Here is a 12,366-nt window from a genome sequence, read left to right on the forward strand (position 1 = left end):
AGCATATTGTAGACTATGGAGAGAGAAGAGGGATAGGAGCAGAGAAGAACACAGTAAAGGTCCAGTCACACATAACGAGATCGTTAACGAGATCGTTAATACATCACAGTTTCTGGATCGTTGTTAAATCGTTGGTGAGATCGTTGGTGAGATGTCACTCAGTCATTTTCCCAATGACTTTAGTAACGATGCAGCGACCTGTATAACGATCTCGTTGGTCGTTGGCACCCTGTCACACAGCAGCTATGTAACGATTCCGACCTCGCATAGGGGTGGAGTGTTTGATGCTGTAAGCCACGTAGGTGTGCATATGTGTTGCCTTTTCCACACCCCTCCGATTGGTGGCCAATACTGCGTTCTGATTAGGTGGCTGGCCTAGAAGGCAAATTTGTATCACTTCATCCTTTGTCCCTTTTTGAACCTTGCTTTGAGGAAAGAACTTGTGAATCCACCCAGATTCATTTGCACTTTGTTCCCGGTTGCTTGCTTGCTTTTCGGATCGAAGCTGCATCTGCACTCGGATTCATCCCTCCTTCGTTCTCGAGTGTTTGCTTACTATTCTCAGCACCAACCAATCGGTGCAGAGGGGGCGCGGAAAAGGTGACACAACTACACGCCTACGTGTCACACTTTAAGTTCTCATCTAAGTCGTTAACGAGATCGTTAGTAGGTGTCAAACAGATTCATCCTGCCCAGCAGGACTCCAATGAGCCAAAAATGGCCCAGGACATTCAGCAACGACCAATGATCTCACAGCAGGGGGCGGATCGTGTCAAACATAGCGAGATCGCTGGTGAAGTCGTTGTTTCCTCACAGAAACTGTGACGTAGCAACAATGTAGTTAGCAATCTCGTTATGTGTGAAGTGGCCTTAAGAAGCAAATAAATAAATTGTGAAATTGTAGATAGCTTATCACAGTGCTGGATTCACTGCTACACTGCTCAGAACTGCTATATGACGTCATCCCTAATTTTGCTGCGGTCAGAGGTAAATAGAACAGGACTCCCTCTTCCTGTGTGTTTAGAGTATGGGAGAAAACATTGCAGCTAGTCTCCATCCAAAAGCTCAGAGTCAACTGCAAATTAGAAATTCAGCCTGTAGAGAAAAACTAGTAAACAAAATGCTTATCAGTGCTGAATTCACTGCTACACTGCTCCGAACTGCTATATGACTTCATCACTAATTTTGCTACTACCAGAGGGAATAAGAACAGGAGTCCCTCTTCCTGTGTGTTTAGAGTATGGGAGACAACATTACAGCTAGTCTCTATCCAAACTGCAAATTAAAAATTGAGCCTGCAGAGAGAAAAACTAATAAAAAATGTGTATCACAGTGCTGGATTCACTACTACACAGCTCAAAACTGCTGTATAACTTCATCCCTAATTTTGCTGCTATCAGAGGGAAAAAGAACAGGAGTCCCTCTTCCTGTGTGATTAGAGTATGAGAGACAACATTACAGCTAGTCTTTATCCAAAAGCTCAGTGACAACAGCAAATTAGAAATTCAGCCTGAAGAGAAAAACTATTAGAAAAAATGCTTATCACAGTGCTGTGCTGGATTCACTGCTACACTGCTCAGACCTGCTGTGTAACTTCATCCCTAATTTTGCTGATATCAGAGGGAAAAAGAACAGGAGTTCCTCATCCTGTGTGTTAAGAGTATGCGAAATCCAAAAGATCAGTCAACTGCAAATTAGAAATTCAGCCTGTAGAGAGAAAAACTAGTAAGGAGTGCAGGATTGAAGTCATACATTGACATAGCTATTCCTCATGTACAGACACAAGAGCCTCTCCTGAAAGCTTAATTGAAAGTCTAGTTCTCTTCAAACATTAGACTGTTCTAATTAGAATCGCACGGCTTCCCGTATAATGCATAAACATACTGGGTTCTCTAGAGGAAAATACACTTTATTCATGCGGTTTCTTTGCGTCCATACTAGACCGTTCACGTCAACTCAGATTTACCATATCTAAACAGGAGTTGTCTAGATGCTGGAAGTGAGTACCTTTTGAAACTATTCACACTTTTTTTTAACTGTTTGTCTGAAATGAATTTCTAAAGCTTTTTCCCAGTTTTATGGCTGAAGCTACATTGTGCCATTGGTTATTATATTCATGCAGGACTATTAAAGTGAAAGTGTGGGTGTACGCAATCAGTCTAAAGAGAAATCAATCACTGTCAGAATCCTAGCTACATTGGTCGGGTACTGCTGTAACGTCAGGAATAACAATAGTTTCTCTCCTTTTTTTTCCAGTGTGAACCAGGAGCACAGTGGAGAGACGTCCTTTCCCCAGGCTAGATTTAAGTATTCAAATGCGCAGCCACAATTAGACAGAGAACTCAGTGGGTATCAGCTCAGTTTCTGACATTTCATTAGCATTTGACTAAACCCCAACGACAGCTACAACAATGAAATCTTTACGGAACACAAGAACAGATTCCTTCTGAACACTAAACTATACTAATACTTTGATGTAAAAGAAAGCGCGGCTTCTACCCTGCCTCCATGCCTCGGTATTAGCCTCTAATAAAAGCTTTTGTCTAGGTGGCTTAGGTTGCTTTGATGCACAATCGGGCTGTGTAAATAAACACAAGTCATTTGCTTCTATTGTCTTTTTATGCTGTGGCTTTTTTTTTTTAATGTCGGAGCTGTTTAAAGTCTCCCAATACCGATTTCATTAAATTAGATTTTAATGGGATGGAATGACTCGAGGAAGGATTAAAAAAACAAACATATATTAGTGTTTGCGTTCCTAAATTAAGAGAAATGTATTATATGAGCAATTTTGGAATGAAGTGAAAGTGGAATAATAAAATTAATCATTAATGGAGGAATTGTATAGAAAATTAGGTCACATTTCCAGAGCAGCTAAATAATAGAATTACCCATCATGGCTGTCATAGAATTTTTGCAAATTACTGCCAATCTCAAGTAATATGCCAAGGTGAATAAAGAGACTAACCTAGGTGAATACATCTTTAGCGAAGAGTAACTGTAAATGAGGAGAGTTTTGGGGATCGGTGCTCTGTATCACCCTACTTGCCGCTATATATATCACCACCTGCCTACGTTACCACCCTTGTGAAGGTAATAAATTGGTATTGTCCAAGTTGTCTATTGAGCAGCTGAGAGCTATGCAATTTCTTCTTCATTCCTGGTTGTTTGGGGGGCCAGGTGGTCCTCCTTGAGTAACAGTTGTGGTGAGTAGTTTCATTCTACAACTACACAGGTTTGTCAGTGTTTGTTCTGAGTCTACACTGTCCACTATTTTTGCATATTGCGATAACAGGATATTTTACAAACACAGGGCACCAGAAAGTGAGACCCAATATTGGGGATCTGCTCTAGAACTACAAATGGTGCGGTTAGGGAGAGCTGTGATTCTAAAGAATTGATTAGAGTAACTAGTCAGGAGGTGAGAGGGAGGGGGAGGGAGGTGAGCAGCTAACTGCTGTATAAAAATAAATGGGTGAGAGAGAGCTGACTAGAATGTTAGGAATAAAACCTTCTTGAATCCAACTACTTGGCTACTCAGACACTAGTGGCCAAGCTTCAAGTAAACCAGCTGTACACTATGTAAGATAAAAGCTGTGCTGGCTGCGGTGGGGACTGTGTGGAGCAGGGCACTGCAGTGGGTGAGATGCTCTGTCAGTGGTGCAGGCTTCAAATAATGGCACCTGGAGTCGCCGCTTATGCAGATGGAACTCTTGGCTCAAGATCTCATCTGTTCACGTGCCGCCACCAGCCGATTTATCTCCCAGCAGCAGACATAAGGAAAATGGAACCCAGAGTTGGCGCATGAGCAGAGATTTCGGTTTTTCATTGAGCTAAGAGCTCAATCTGCACACACGTCAACTCCGGGCATCATTTCATTGAAGCCCGCACAGCCAACAGAGCATCTGTGACACCCGCCACACTGCCCTGCTCCACACAGCCAGCACAGCCCCGACCGAAGCGCCTGCAGCATTGACCTATTCCAGCACGGCCATGCCTCATGTAACCCCGCTCCATCACCACTACCACCCTCTCTCCGGTAAGACAAAACCGGAGTATAAGACAGAATCCTTTTTTTTTCATACCTTCATCTCTAAATTTAGGGTGCGTCTTATAATCCGGGGTGTCTTATAAAACGAAAAATACGGTAACATGAGAATACCCCTTTATCATCTTAAACAATATAAAAAAAATAAAACTTTATTAAGTTCTATAATGTGTTAAACAACTAAACCACTTCAAACTTTCAGTGATCGGTATTATTCCATAACCACCTTAGATAACCTTGGATAATTAATATTACCCTCACCATATCCGTAGACTACCGGAGATATTGGTAATTAAATCCCGACCCACTGTAGATCCTTAGAGAAACCAAGCAACCTAACTAAGTGTGGCGGACTGAATATAGAATGTTTGCTAAAAGAAAGGAATATAGAAAATGAGGAATATTACCATCCTCTTGTGGGTACCAACTGCTGAAAGAATCATTTCTGATTTCCTTCTCACTCGCTATGCCAGGTTCTCAGGAAGCCAATTAACCTATCAGTATATTTTTGGACACATGCACTTCGGAATGGAACTGTCCTACAGAAAGGTTATTATTAATTTAAGTTTCAGCTCTCAGAATCCTCCATTTATAGGAATTTGGGAGCCAGATATTGATCAGTCCCTGGAAACAATATGGCCTGGTATGGACAACTTAAGCAGTTGGGTCATGAATAAATAAGTGGACATATGTTGTGTAACTGATGGTAATTCTGCTGCTGTCTAAGTAGAATGCAGTCATTTCTAGTCAGACATTTAACTTTTCAGTCATCTGCGTATAAATATTCACAATGATGTACAAATTATGCAGCTCCTTCCAGTGTACGACATCGATGACAAATTGAGGAAGAGAGATTATTTCATTGACTCAGGGAGAGGAGGAGAGATGAAGGAGGGGGAGCGCGAGCAGAGAGAACAAGAGGGAGTTCAAAGACATTGGCTATGCTTCAGTGAACTAGCAAATAACATATTATGTACTAACCTAATTATCTTATATTACTAACCTAATGAATTTTACTGCCAATCCCAGGTCTGCTATACAGCACGTTCCATTTTTCTTCACCAATATGTTCTTGCTTTTAAGGTCCCGGTGGGCTATCGCTGGCTTCCCCTTTGTCCCAAATATTTCAGTATGCAAGTGGCAGAGCCCGCTGACTGAGGAGTAGGCTAGCTTCAGCATGGCTTTCGTATCAAGCGTGGTTGACTTCAGGTAATCGTACAGGGAGCCATTTTCATGGTAATCTGTAATCAGGTACAGTTGTGTCCAGGATCCCGTTCCTTTAATATCTGCAGCAATGAACCCTAAAAAAAGAAAAGGATAGAGAATGAAGGTCACAATAGATAGTCGGCACACACAAGTCCTACTAAATAGATTCAATGAATCCGGAAAATAAAATAATAAAGCATATATATTCTATACTGTGTATATACAGTATATACAAATTGTCTCTCCAGGAAGGAGACAAACTCTAGCGCCACCTATTGGAAGTAGCAATCCTAAAAGTTAAAAGTGGCCATTTAACACTAGAAGTCCCAGAAATTTCGAGCTCCCCCCTGAAGTCCCGAAAGAGGGTCAAATGACATACAATAAACCGAATAGAACTAACTAGAAACTAAATGGCTAAACTCAATGGAAACAACAACCTCCTGTGGTGCGACAGTAATGGCCTTAATTACAGAACAAAAGACAGTGATTTTAGGAAATTAGCTAAAATCCTTCAGGTCATTTGACCCGTCTCTGGGTTCCAAAGGTAGAAATGTTAAATGACCCTTCTCTGGGACTTCTAGTGTTAAACAAGCCTTTTCATATGACTATACAGATACACATACATACACACAGACACACACACACACACATACACACACACACACACACACACACACACTGCACATTGATTGGATCTTCAATAGATTTTATATTTGTGATTTTCCTTTGAGTATGGTGTATGGTATGTAGCTGTTTTATATCAACTATATATACACAATTTCAATTTATTAAGGATGCAGTTAGAGCATTTTTATATCAGACTATTCATTTACATTTATTTCTTCCAAAATAATAGGGAATCTCTCAGCAGGTTTTTGTATGTAATCTGAGAGGAGCATGGTGTAGTGGCCCTGAGACCCTGGTTTCAGTGATGTGTCACTTGCTGAGTTTCTTGTTGTAGTTTCAATGAAATCAGTGTTTTATCAGCAGAAAACCATCACTCGGGCATCAATCAGCTGTCTGCTCATTAATAGTCAGGTTAGCAAGAGGTAGGCCTGCTGGTTACCACTAGGATCACATGTTGTTGGAAAACTATCACATTTACTCTCAACCATTTTAAGATGGTGGAATCTGTCTTCCCACGCCAACTATAGCTTCACTGTGTGGGTCTGTGTGCTGTTGTGTCCAAGTCCTGATGGTGATTATATTGCGTGGTGCTTGGAGTTGTTGTGGATTCCTTTCATTGTCTTGTTGTTTCTTCCCTGCTCCTATTTTCCTCATTACCTCTTATTGTCTTATACCTTTATATGAGCGTGCTGTGAGCTAGAGTTTTTATTTTCCACTGTTTGTCTATCTATGTTGGTTTTATCACACTCCTGTCCTGGTCCTCCTCCGGGCTAGGGAGGGAGGGGGTATAAGATCAGAGCTGGTCAGGAGCAGGGTCAGATAGGCGGCTCAGACATCCTCACCTTCAGAGGTAACTCTGAGATGAGGGCTGGCTAGGGCCCCCCAGTCTGAGGGCCAGTCTAGGAGTCCCAGTCCCCTGCTCTCCCTATTCATCATGACAGTGGGTGGGGATATAGAAAACTCAGCATTCTGAGAACTGCTACATTAACAGTAGAGAAAATAGTCATCATACCAAAATGACAGTTAACAGACCAGTAAGTGACACATCACTGGAATCAGGTTCTCAGCACTTACATCATGCTGCTCACAGATTACATAGAAAGAAAATGACAGATTCCCTTTAAAATGTGTTTTTTTTTCATGTAGAAAAAATCATTCCAGTAAGGCCTGTTTCACACGTCAGTGATTCTGGGACGTTTGTGCTTTTTTTTAAACGTACCAGAATCAGTGACATATGCAGACCCATTATAATGAATGGGTCTGCTCACACGTCAGTGATTTCTCACTGCACGTGTCTCCGTGCAGCGTACCCGCGTGTCCGTGATTGCTGCACGGAGACATGTCCATTTTTTTCTGGCATGACTGATGTCCCACGGACCTCGCAGTGGTGTGGTCCGTGAGACACGTGCCAGAAAAAAACGTGCTTTTAAAATAAAAATCATTTTTACTCACCTGGCGTCCAGCGATGTCCTCTGCAGCTCGTGCAGCCTGTTGCTTCTGAGCCGGCTCATTACTGTCGCGCATATTCATGATGATGCACGACACAGCCGACCCGGAAGCAGCTGCTGCGGGGGTCAGCGCCGGCCGCATGCTGCACCGCGGGAGCGATCAGCACCATGGAGAGCGGGAGCGATCAGCACCATGGAGAGCGGGAGCGGGCGCAGGTGAGTTAATCTCTAAGTGCAATCACAGGCCACGGAGAACAGAGCCCGGATTGCACTTAGACAACCCACGTGTGCCGTGATTCACGGCACACGGAGGGACATGTGCGTTTTACACGCCAGTGAAAAACGTCTGTGTTTTTCACTGACGTGTGAAACGGGCCTAAGAATCATTTCAGATCTTAGGTCACCCCCAATCTCTACAATTCTTTCGAAAAACAAACATTTTTAGGGGAAAATAAAAATAACATAACTAAAATAATGTGGTTGCATAAGTGTGAGCACCTTCATATAATTCGGGATGTGGTTGTGTTCAGAACTAGCCAATCACATTTAAATCATGGTTAATAGTAGTCAGTACACAGCTGTCATTAAGGGAACCTGTCACCAGATTTTGCCTTTTAAACTAAAACTAGCACCTTAAGCAGCAACTGTAGTGCATCCTATAAAGGTGCACGTTACCCCCTGACTCTTATTGTAGACCACAGAAATACGCTTTATAAAACCTCTTAACTTGTGTCATTTTTCTGGTCCGATTGGCGCCCTAATCTGCGCCTCCTGTGCCTCCTTTCGCTGTCCTTCTGTGCTGATTGACGTGGATGACGCCTCGGATGTCCATATAGCCAGGCAAATTCTCCATATTTCTGGCTTGCACAGGCACACTTTGCTTTGCCATGTTGCAAGCGCAAGATTTTGCCCAGTGATATGCATGACGTCACCTGTTTCATACACATCGCTGGACAAAATCTTGCACCTGTGCAAAGAACTCGCCGGTTCGCGCAGGAAGTTAAGGGGGTAACGTGCACCTTTATAGAATGCAGCCCAGGTGCATCTCCTCTGTTTTTTTGCTTTTCTTGGACCATCACTCTTCCCATTTGGCACAGGTGTTGTTAATTAGCTGGAGACTGCAAGATGGATCGCCTTTTCTTTGCTCTCAGTTCATGTACTGGGATCTGGTGGAAGGTGACTAAGGCTAGGTCCACATTTCCGTTGTTTTCCATCAGTCACATGCGTTGCTTGACGCTTGTGACTGATGCGTTGTACAACGGATGACAAGAATAAGAATTAATTGTCAGACACCGTTGTAAAACGTGAGAGAGAGAATGATCAGCTGATCATTCACAATAGCCGGCCCCCAGCTTTTCGAACAGATGATCTACCTGCTGCCGGCTAATGAGAGCAATCAGCTGATCGCTTTCATTAGCCGGCCGCCGGGTGATCATCTGATCGCTCACAGCAGCCGGCCGCCGGGTGATAAGCTTATCGCTCACAGCAGCCGGCCGCCGGGTGATCAGCTGATCGCTCACAGCAGCCGGCCGCCGGGTGATCAGCTGATCGCTCACAGCAGCCGGCCGCCGGGTGATCAGCTGATCGCTCACAGCAGCCGGCCGCCGGGTGATCAGCTGATTGCTCACAGCAGCCGGCCGCCGGGTGATCAGCTGATCGCTCACAGCAGCCGGCCGCCGGGTGATAAGCTGATTGCTCACAGTAGCCAGCCGCCGGGTGATCAGCTGATCGCTCACAGCAGCCGGCCGCTGGGTGATCAGCTGATCACTCACAGCAGCCGGACGCCGGGTTATCAGCTGATCGCTCACAGAAGGCAGCTGCCAGGCGATCAGCTGATCGTTCGACCGCCGAGAGAGAGCATGCGCAGTGAAATCCTAAGCATTCCGCTGCTCAAAAAACGTTACACTCTGCATTTCTGCCGCCCGACGGTCAGTCGTTCCATGACTGATCAGTCGGGTGGAGGATGCAACGCAAGAGCATCAGTCACAATCCGCCGCTCATGTAAGTCTATGGGAAACAACGGAATCCGCCAAACGGATTGCGTTGTTTATAAGAGCGGCGGATTGTGACTGATGCAAAACAACGGAAATGTGAACCTAGCCTTATTCAGCTTCTTTCACAGGGTGTTTATGCTGTGTGGCGGCCATTGTTGCGGTGATTTTATGTCTGTGGGGTGGCGTGGATTGGAGTTTTGGGGACTCAGCCTTGCAGCATGGGCACTGTGAGGCACCAGGTCACCTGCCCTACTAGTGCATTATAGATGCGGCAGTGGTTGGCGCATGGCATCGCATCTTTAAGGCGTCAAAGTTAGGGACCGACTCAGAGTTTTGCCTTGACATGGCAGTGGGCTTCATACAGTCTGATCAGAATGTTTAACCTCATGTTCAGGTGCATAAATATTTGCCCAGTGGCATTAGATTAACTTATAATTTTTAGATGTGTGGTCTATGTCTTTTTCTACTACTATGTTGCAACACAAGTTTTTTAAGGCACCCTCCCATGTAGGGAGGTACCTTAGCAACTTCAGAACCTAGTGTGTGTTGTACCTGCTAATGTGTTGTCAGATCCCTGTGATCCTGTATTCATCTGAACCTGGCCTGGCTGAACCTGCACCATTACCCAAACCTGTGCCACCTTAGGCTCCGACTCCGTCTCACCTACTGCCTGTCTAGACTCCAGCCTGTAGCTCCGACTTTATCTCGCCTGCTACCAGTCCTGACTCCACCCTGTGGCTCTGACTCCATGTCGCCTGCTACCAGTTTAGACTATTGCCTGTGGCTCGGACTCAGTCTCACCTGCTGCTGTTCGGGTCAGCTACTGAGTACCCGGGGACTCCCTTGGAGTGTCACCTGGAAGCTACCTGCTGCATAAACCTATTCTTCCCAGCAGAGGCTCTAGGGAAAACCAAGTAGCCGCTTAGTTATGCCCTTCCAGGGTACGCCAATTCTCCCTGGCTACACCCCGTCACAGCCATAATGGTGACTGCCGCTCTGGCCATAGCAAGTACTAATAAATGAAAGGAGCAAGCAAAGATTGCCGATTCTACATGTACCATGCTGATTCCTAGTCAAAAAGACTGAATGCGGTCATAAATTCAAAGGGTACTCTAAAAATAATTAGTTTAAGGATCTATATTTATGCAACCCCATTATTTTAGTTCTTTACTTTTATTTTTATACCCAAAAAGATTTCAGTTTATTTTTCAATTGAATTGACAAGATTATAGGAGATATCGAGTGTGGCAAAAGTTCTGAAATTATTGTTCTTGGTATATTTTATTTTACTTGTCAAAAACCTGGCATTTTAACAGGGGCTTGTAGATGTTCAATGTCCATTGTGTGTGTGTATATATATATGTGTGTGTATATAGATACACACTGTGTGTATATATATATATATATATATATATATATATATTTTTCATACACACACAAACACCCACACAGTATCACAAAATTGAGTACACCCCTTACATTTTTGTAAATATTGTATTATATCTTTTCATGGGACAACACTGAAGATATGACACTTAGATACAATGTAAAGTAGTCAGTGTACACGTTGTATAACAGAGTAAATTTGGTGCCCTCTACGTAACTCAACACACAGCAATTACTGTCTAAACTACTGGCAACAAAAGTGAGTGCACCCCTAAGTGAAAATGGTTGCATTGTGCCCAATAAGCCATTTTCTCTCCCCAGTGTCATGTGACTCATTAGTGTTATAAGGTCTCAGGTGTGAATGGGGGCAGGTCTGTTAAATTTATTATCGCTCACACACACTCTCATACTGATCACTGGGAGTTCAACATGACACCTCATGGCAAAGAATTCTCTGAGGATCTGAAAAAAGAATTGTCTACATAAATATGGCCTAGGGTATAAGAATATTGCCACCACCCTGAAACTGAGCTGCAGCATGGTCACGAAGACCATACAGTGATTTACCAAGACAGGTTCCACTCAAAACAGGCCTCGCCATGATCATCCAAGAAGTTGTGTGCATGTGCTCAGTGTCATATCCCGAGGTTGTCTTTACAAAACTGATGTATGAGTGCTGCCAGCATTGCTGCAGAGGTTAAAGGAGTGAGGGGTGAGCCTATCAGTGCTGAGATCATATGCTGCACAATCATCAAATTGGTTTACATGGCTGTCATCCCAGAAGGAAGCCTCTTCTAAAAATAATGCACAAGAAAGGTGGGTGGCAAACTGTTTGCTGAAGACAAGCAGTCTAAGAACATAGATTACTGGAACCATGTCCTTTGGACTGCTGAAACTAAAATAAACTTATTTGGTTCAGATGGTGTTGAGCGTGTGTGGTGGCAACTAGGTGAGGAGTACAAATATAAGTGTGTCTTGCCTACAGTCAAGAATGGTGGTGGAAGTGTCATGGTTTGGGGCTGCATGAGTGCTGCCAGCTGTGTGGGAACCATTAATTCCAACATGTGATATAATGAAGCAGAGCATGATCCCCTCCCTGGGCCACAGGGCAGTATTCCAACATAATAATGATCCCAAACATACTTCCAAGACAACCAATGCCTTGCTAAAGAAACTGAGAGTAAAGATGCTAGACTGGCCAAGCATGTCTCCAGATCTAAACCCTATTGAGCTTTGCGGGGCCTCCTCAAATGGGTGGTGGATGATCACAAGTTCTCTATCATCCACTTGCCCCGTGATTTCGTCTTGGAAGATAAAAAAGGATTCCAGTGACTCCTATGAAGCTCTACTAAACTCCATGCCCAGGAGAGTTAAGGAAGTGCTTGAAAAAAATGGTGGCCACACAAAATATTGACACTTTGGGCACAATTTGGCTATTTTCCCTTAGGGGTGTACTCACTTTTGTTGCCAGCAGTTTAGACATTAGTGGCTGTTGAGTTATTTAGAGGGCACACTAAATTTACGCTGTTGTACAAGCTGTACACTGACTACTTTACATTGTATCAAAGTGTCATATCTTTAGTGCTGTACCGTGGAAAGATATAAAATATTTACAAAAATGTGAGAGGTGTACTCACTTTTGTGATATACTGTACATCAC

The 12,366-nt window shown here is 43.7% G+C and overlaps 1 protein-coding gene across 7 annotated transcripts in view; it reads right to left on the reverse strand.

The window, feature by feature from the left end:
- The window catches only part of BMPR1B (bone morphogenetic protein receptor type 1B), a 642,076-nt gene that overhangs the window by 12,660 nt on the left and 617,050 nt on the right, over nucleotides 1-12,366 (reverse strand). For all 7 annotated transcript variants that reach the window (XM_075350987.1, XM_075351009.1, XM_075350978.1 and 4 more), the window contains one exon: nucleotides 5,049-5,346. In XM_075350987.1, coding sequence (XP_075207102.1) covers nucleotides 5,049-5,346 — 298 coding nt within the window. The remainder of the gene's footprint in view (nucleotides 1-5,048; nucleotides 5,347-12,366) is intronic.

The sequence above is a fragment of the Anomaloglossus baeobatrachus genome, chromosome 1 (genome assembly GCF_048569485.1).
Source record: "Anomaloglossus baeobatrachus isolate aAnoBae1 chromosome 1, aAnoBae1.hap1, whole genome shotgun sequence".
NCBI lineage: Eukaryota > Metazoa > Chordata > Amphibia > Anura > Aromobatidae > Anomaloglossus > Anomaloglossus baeobatrachus.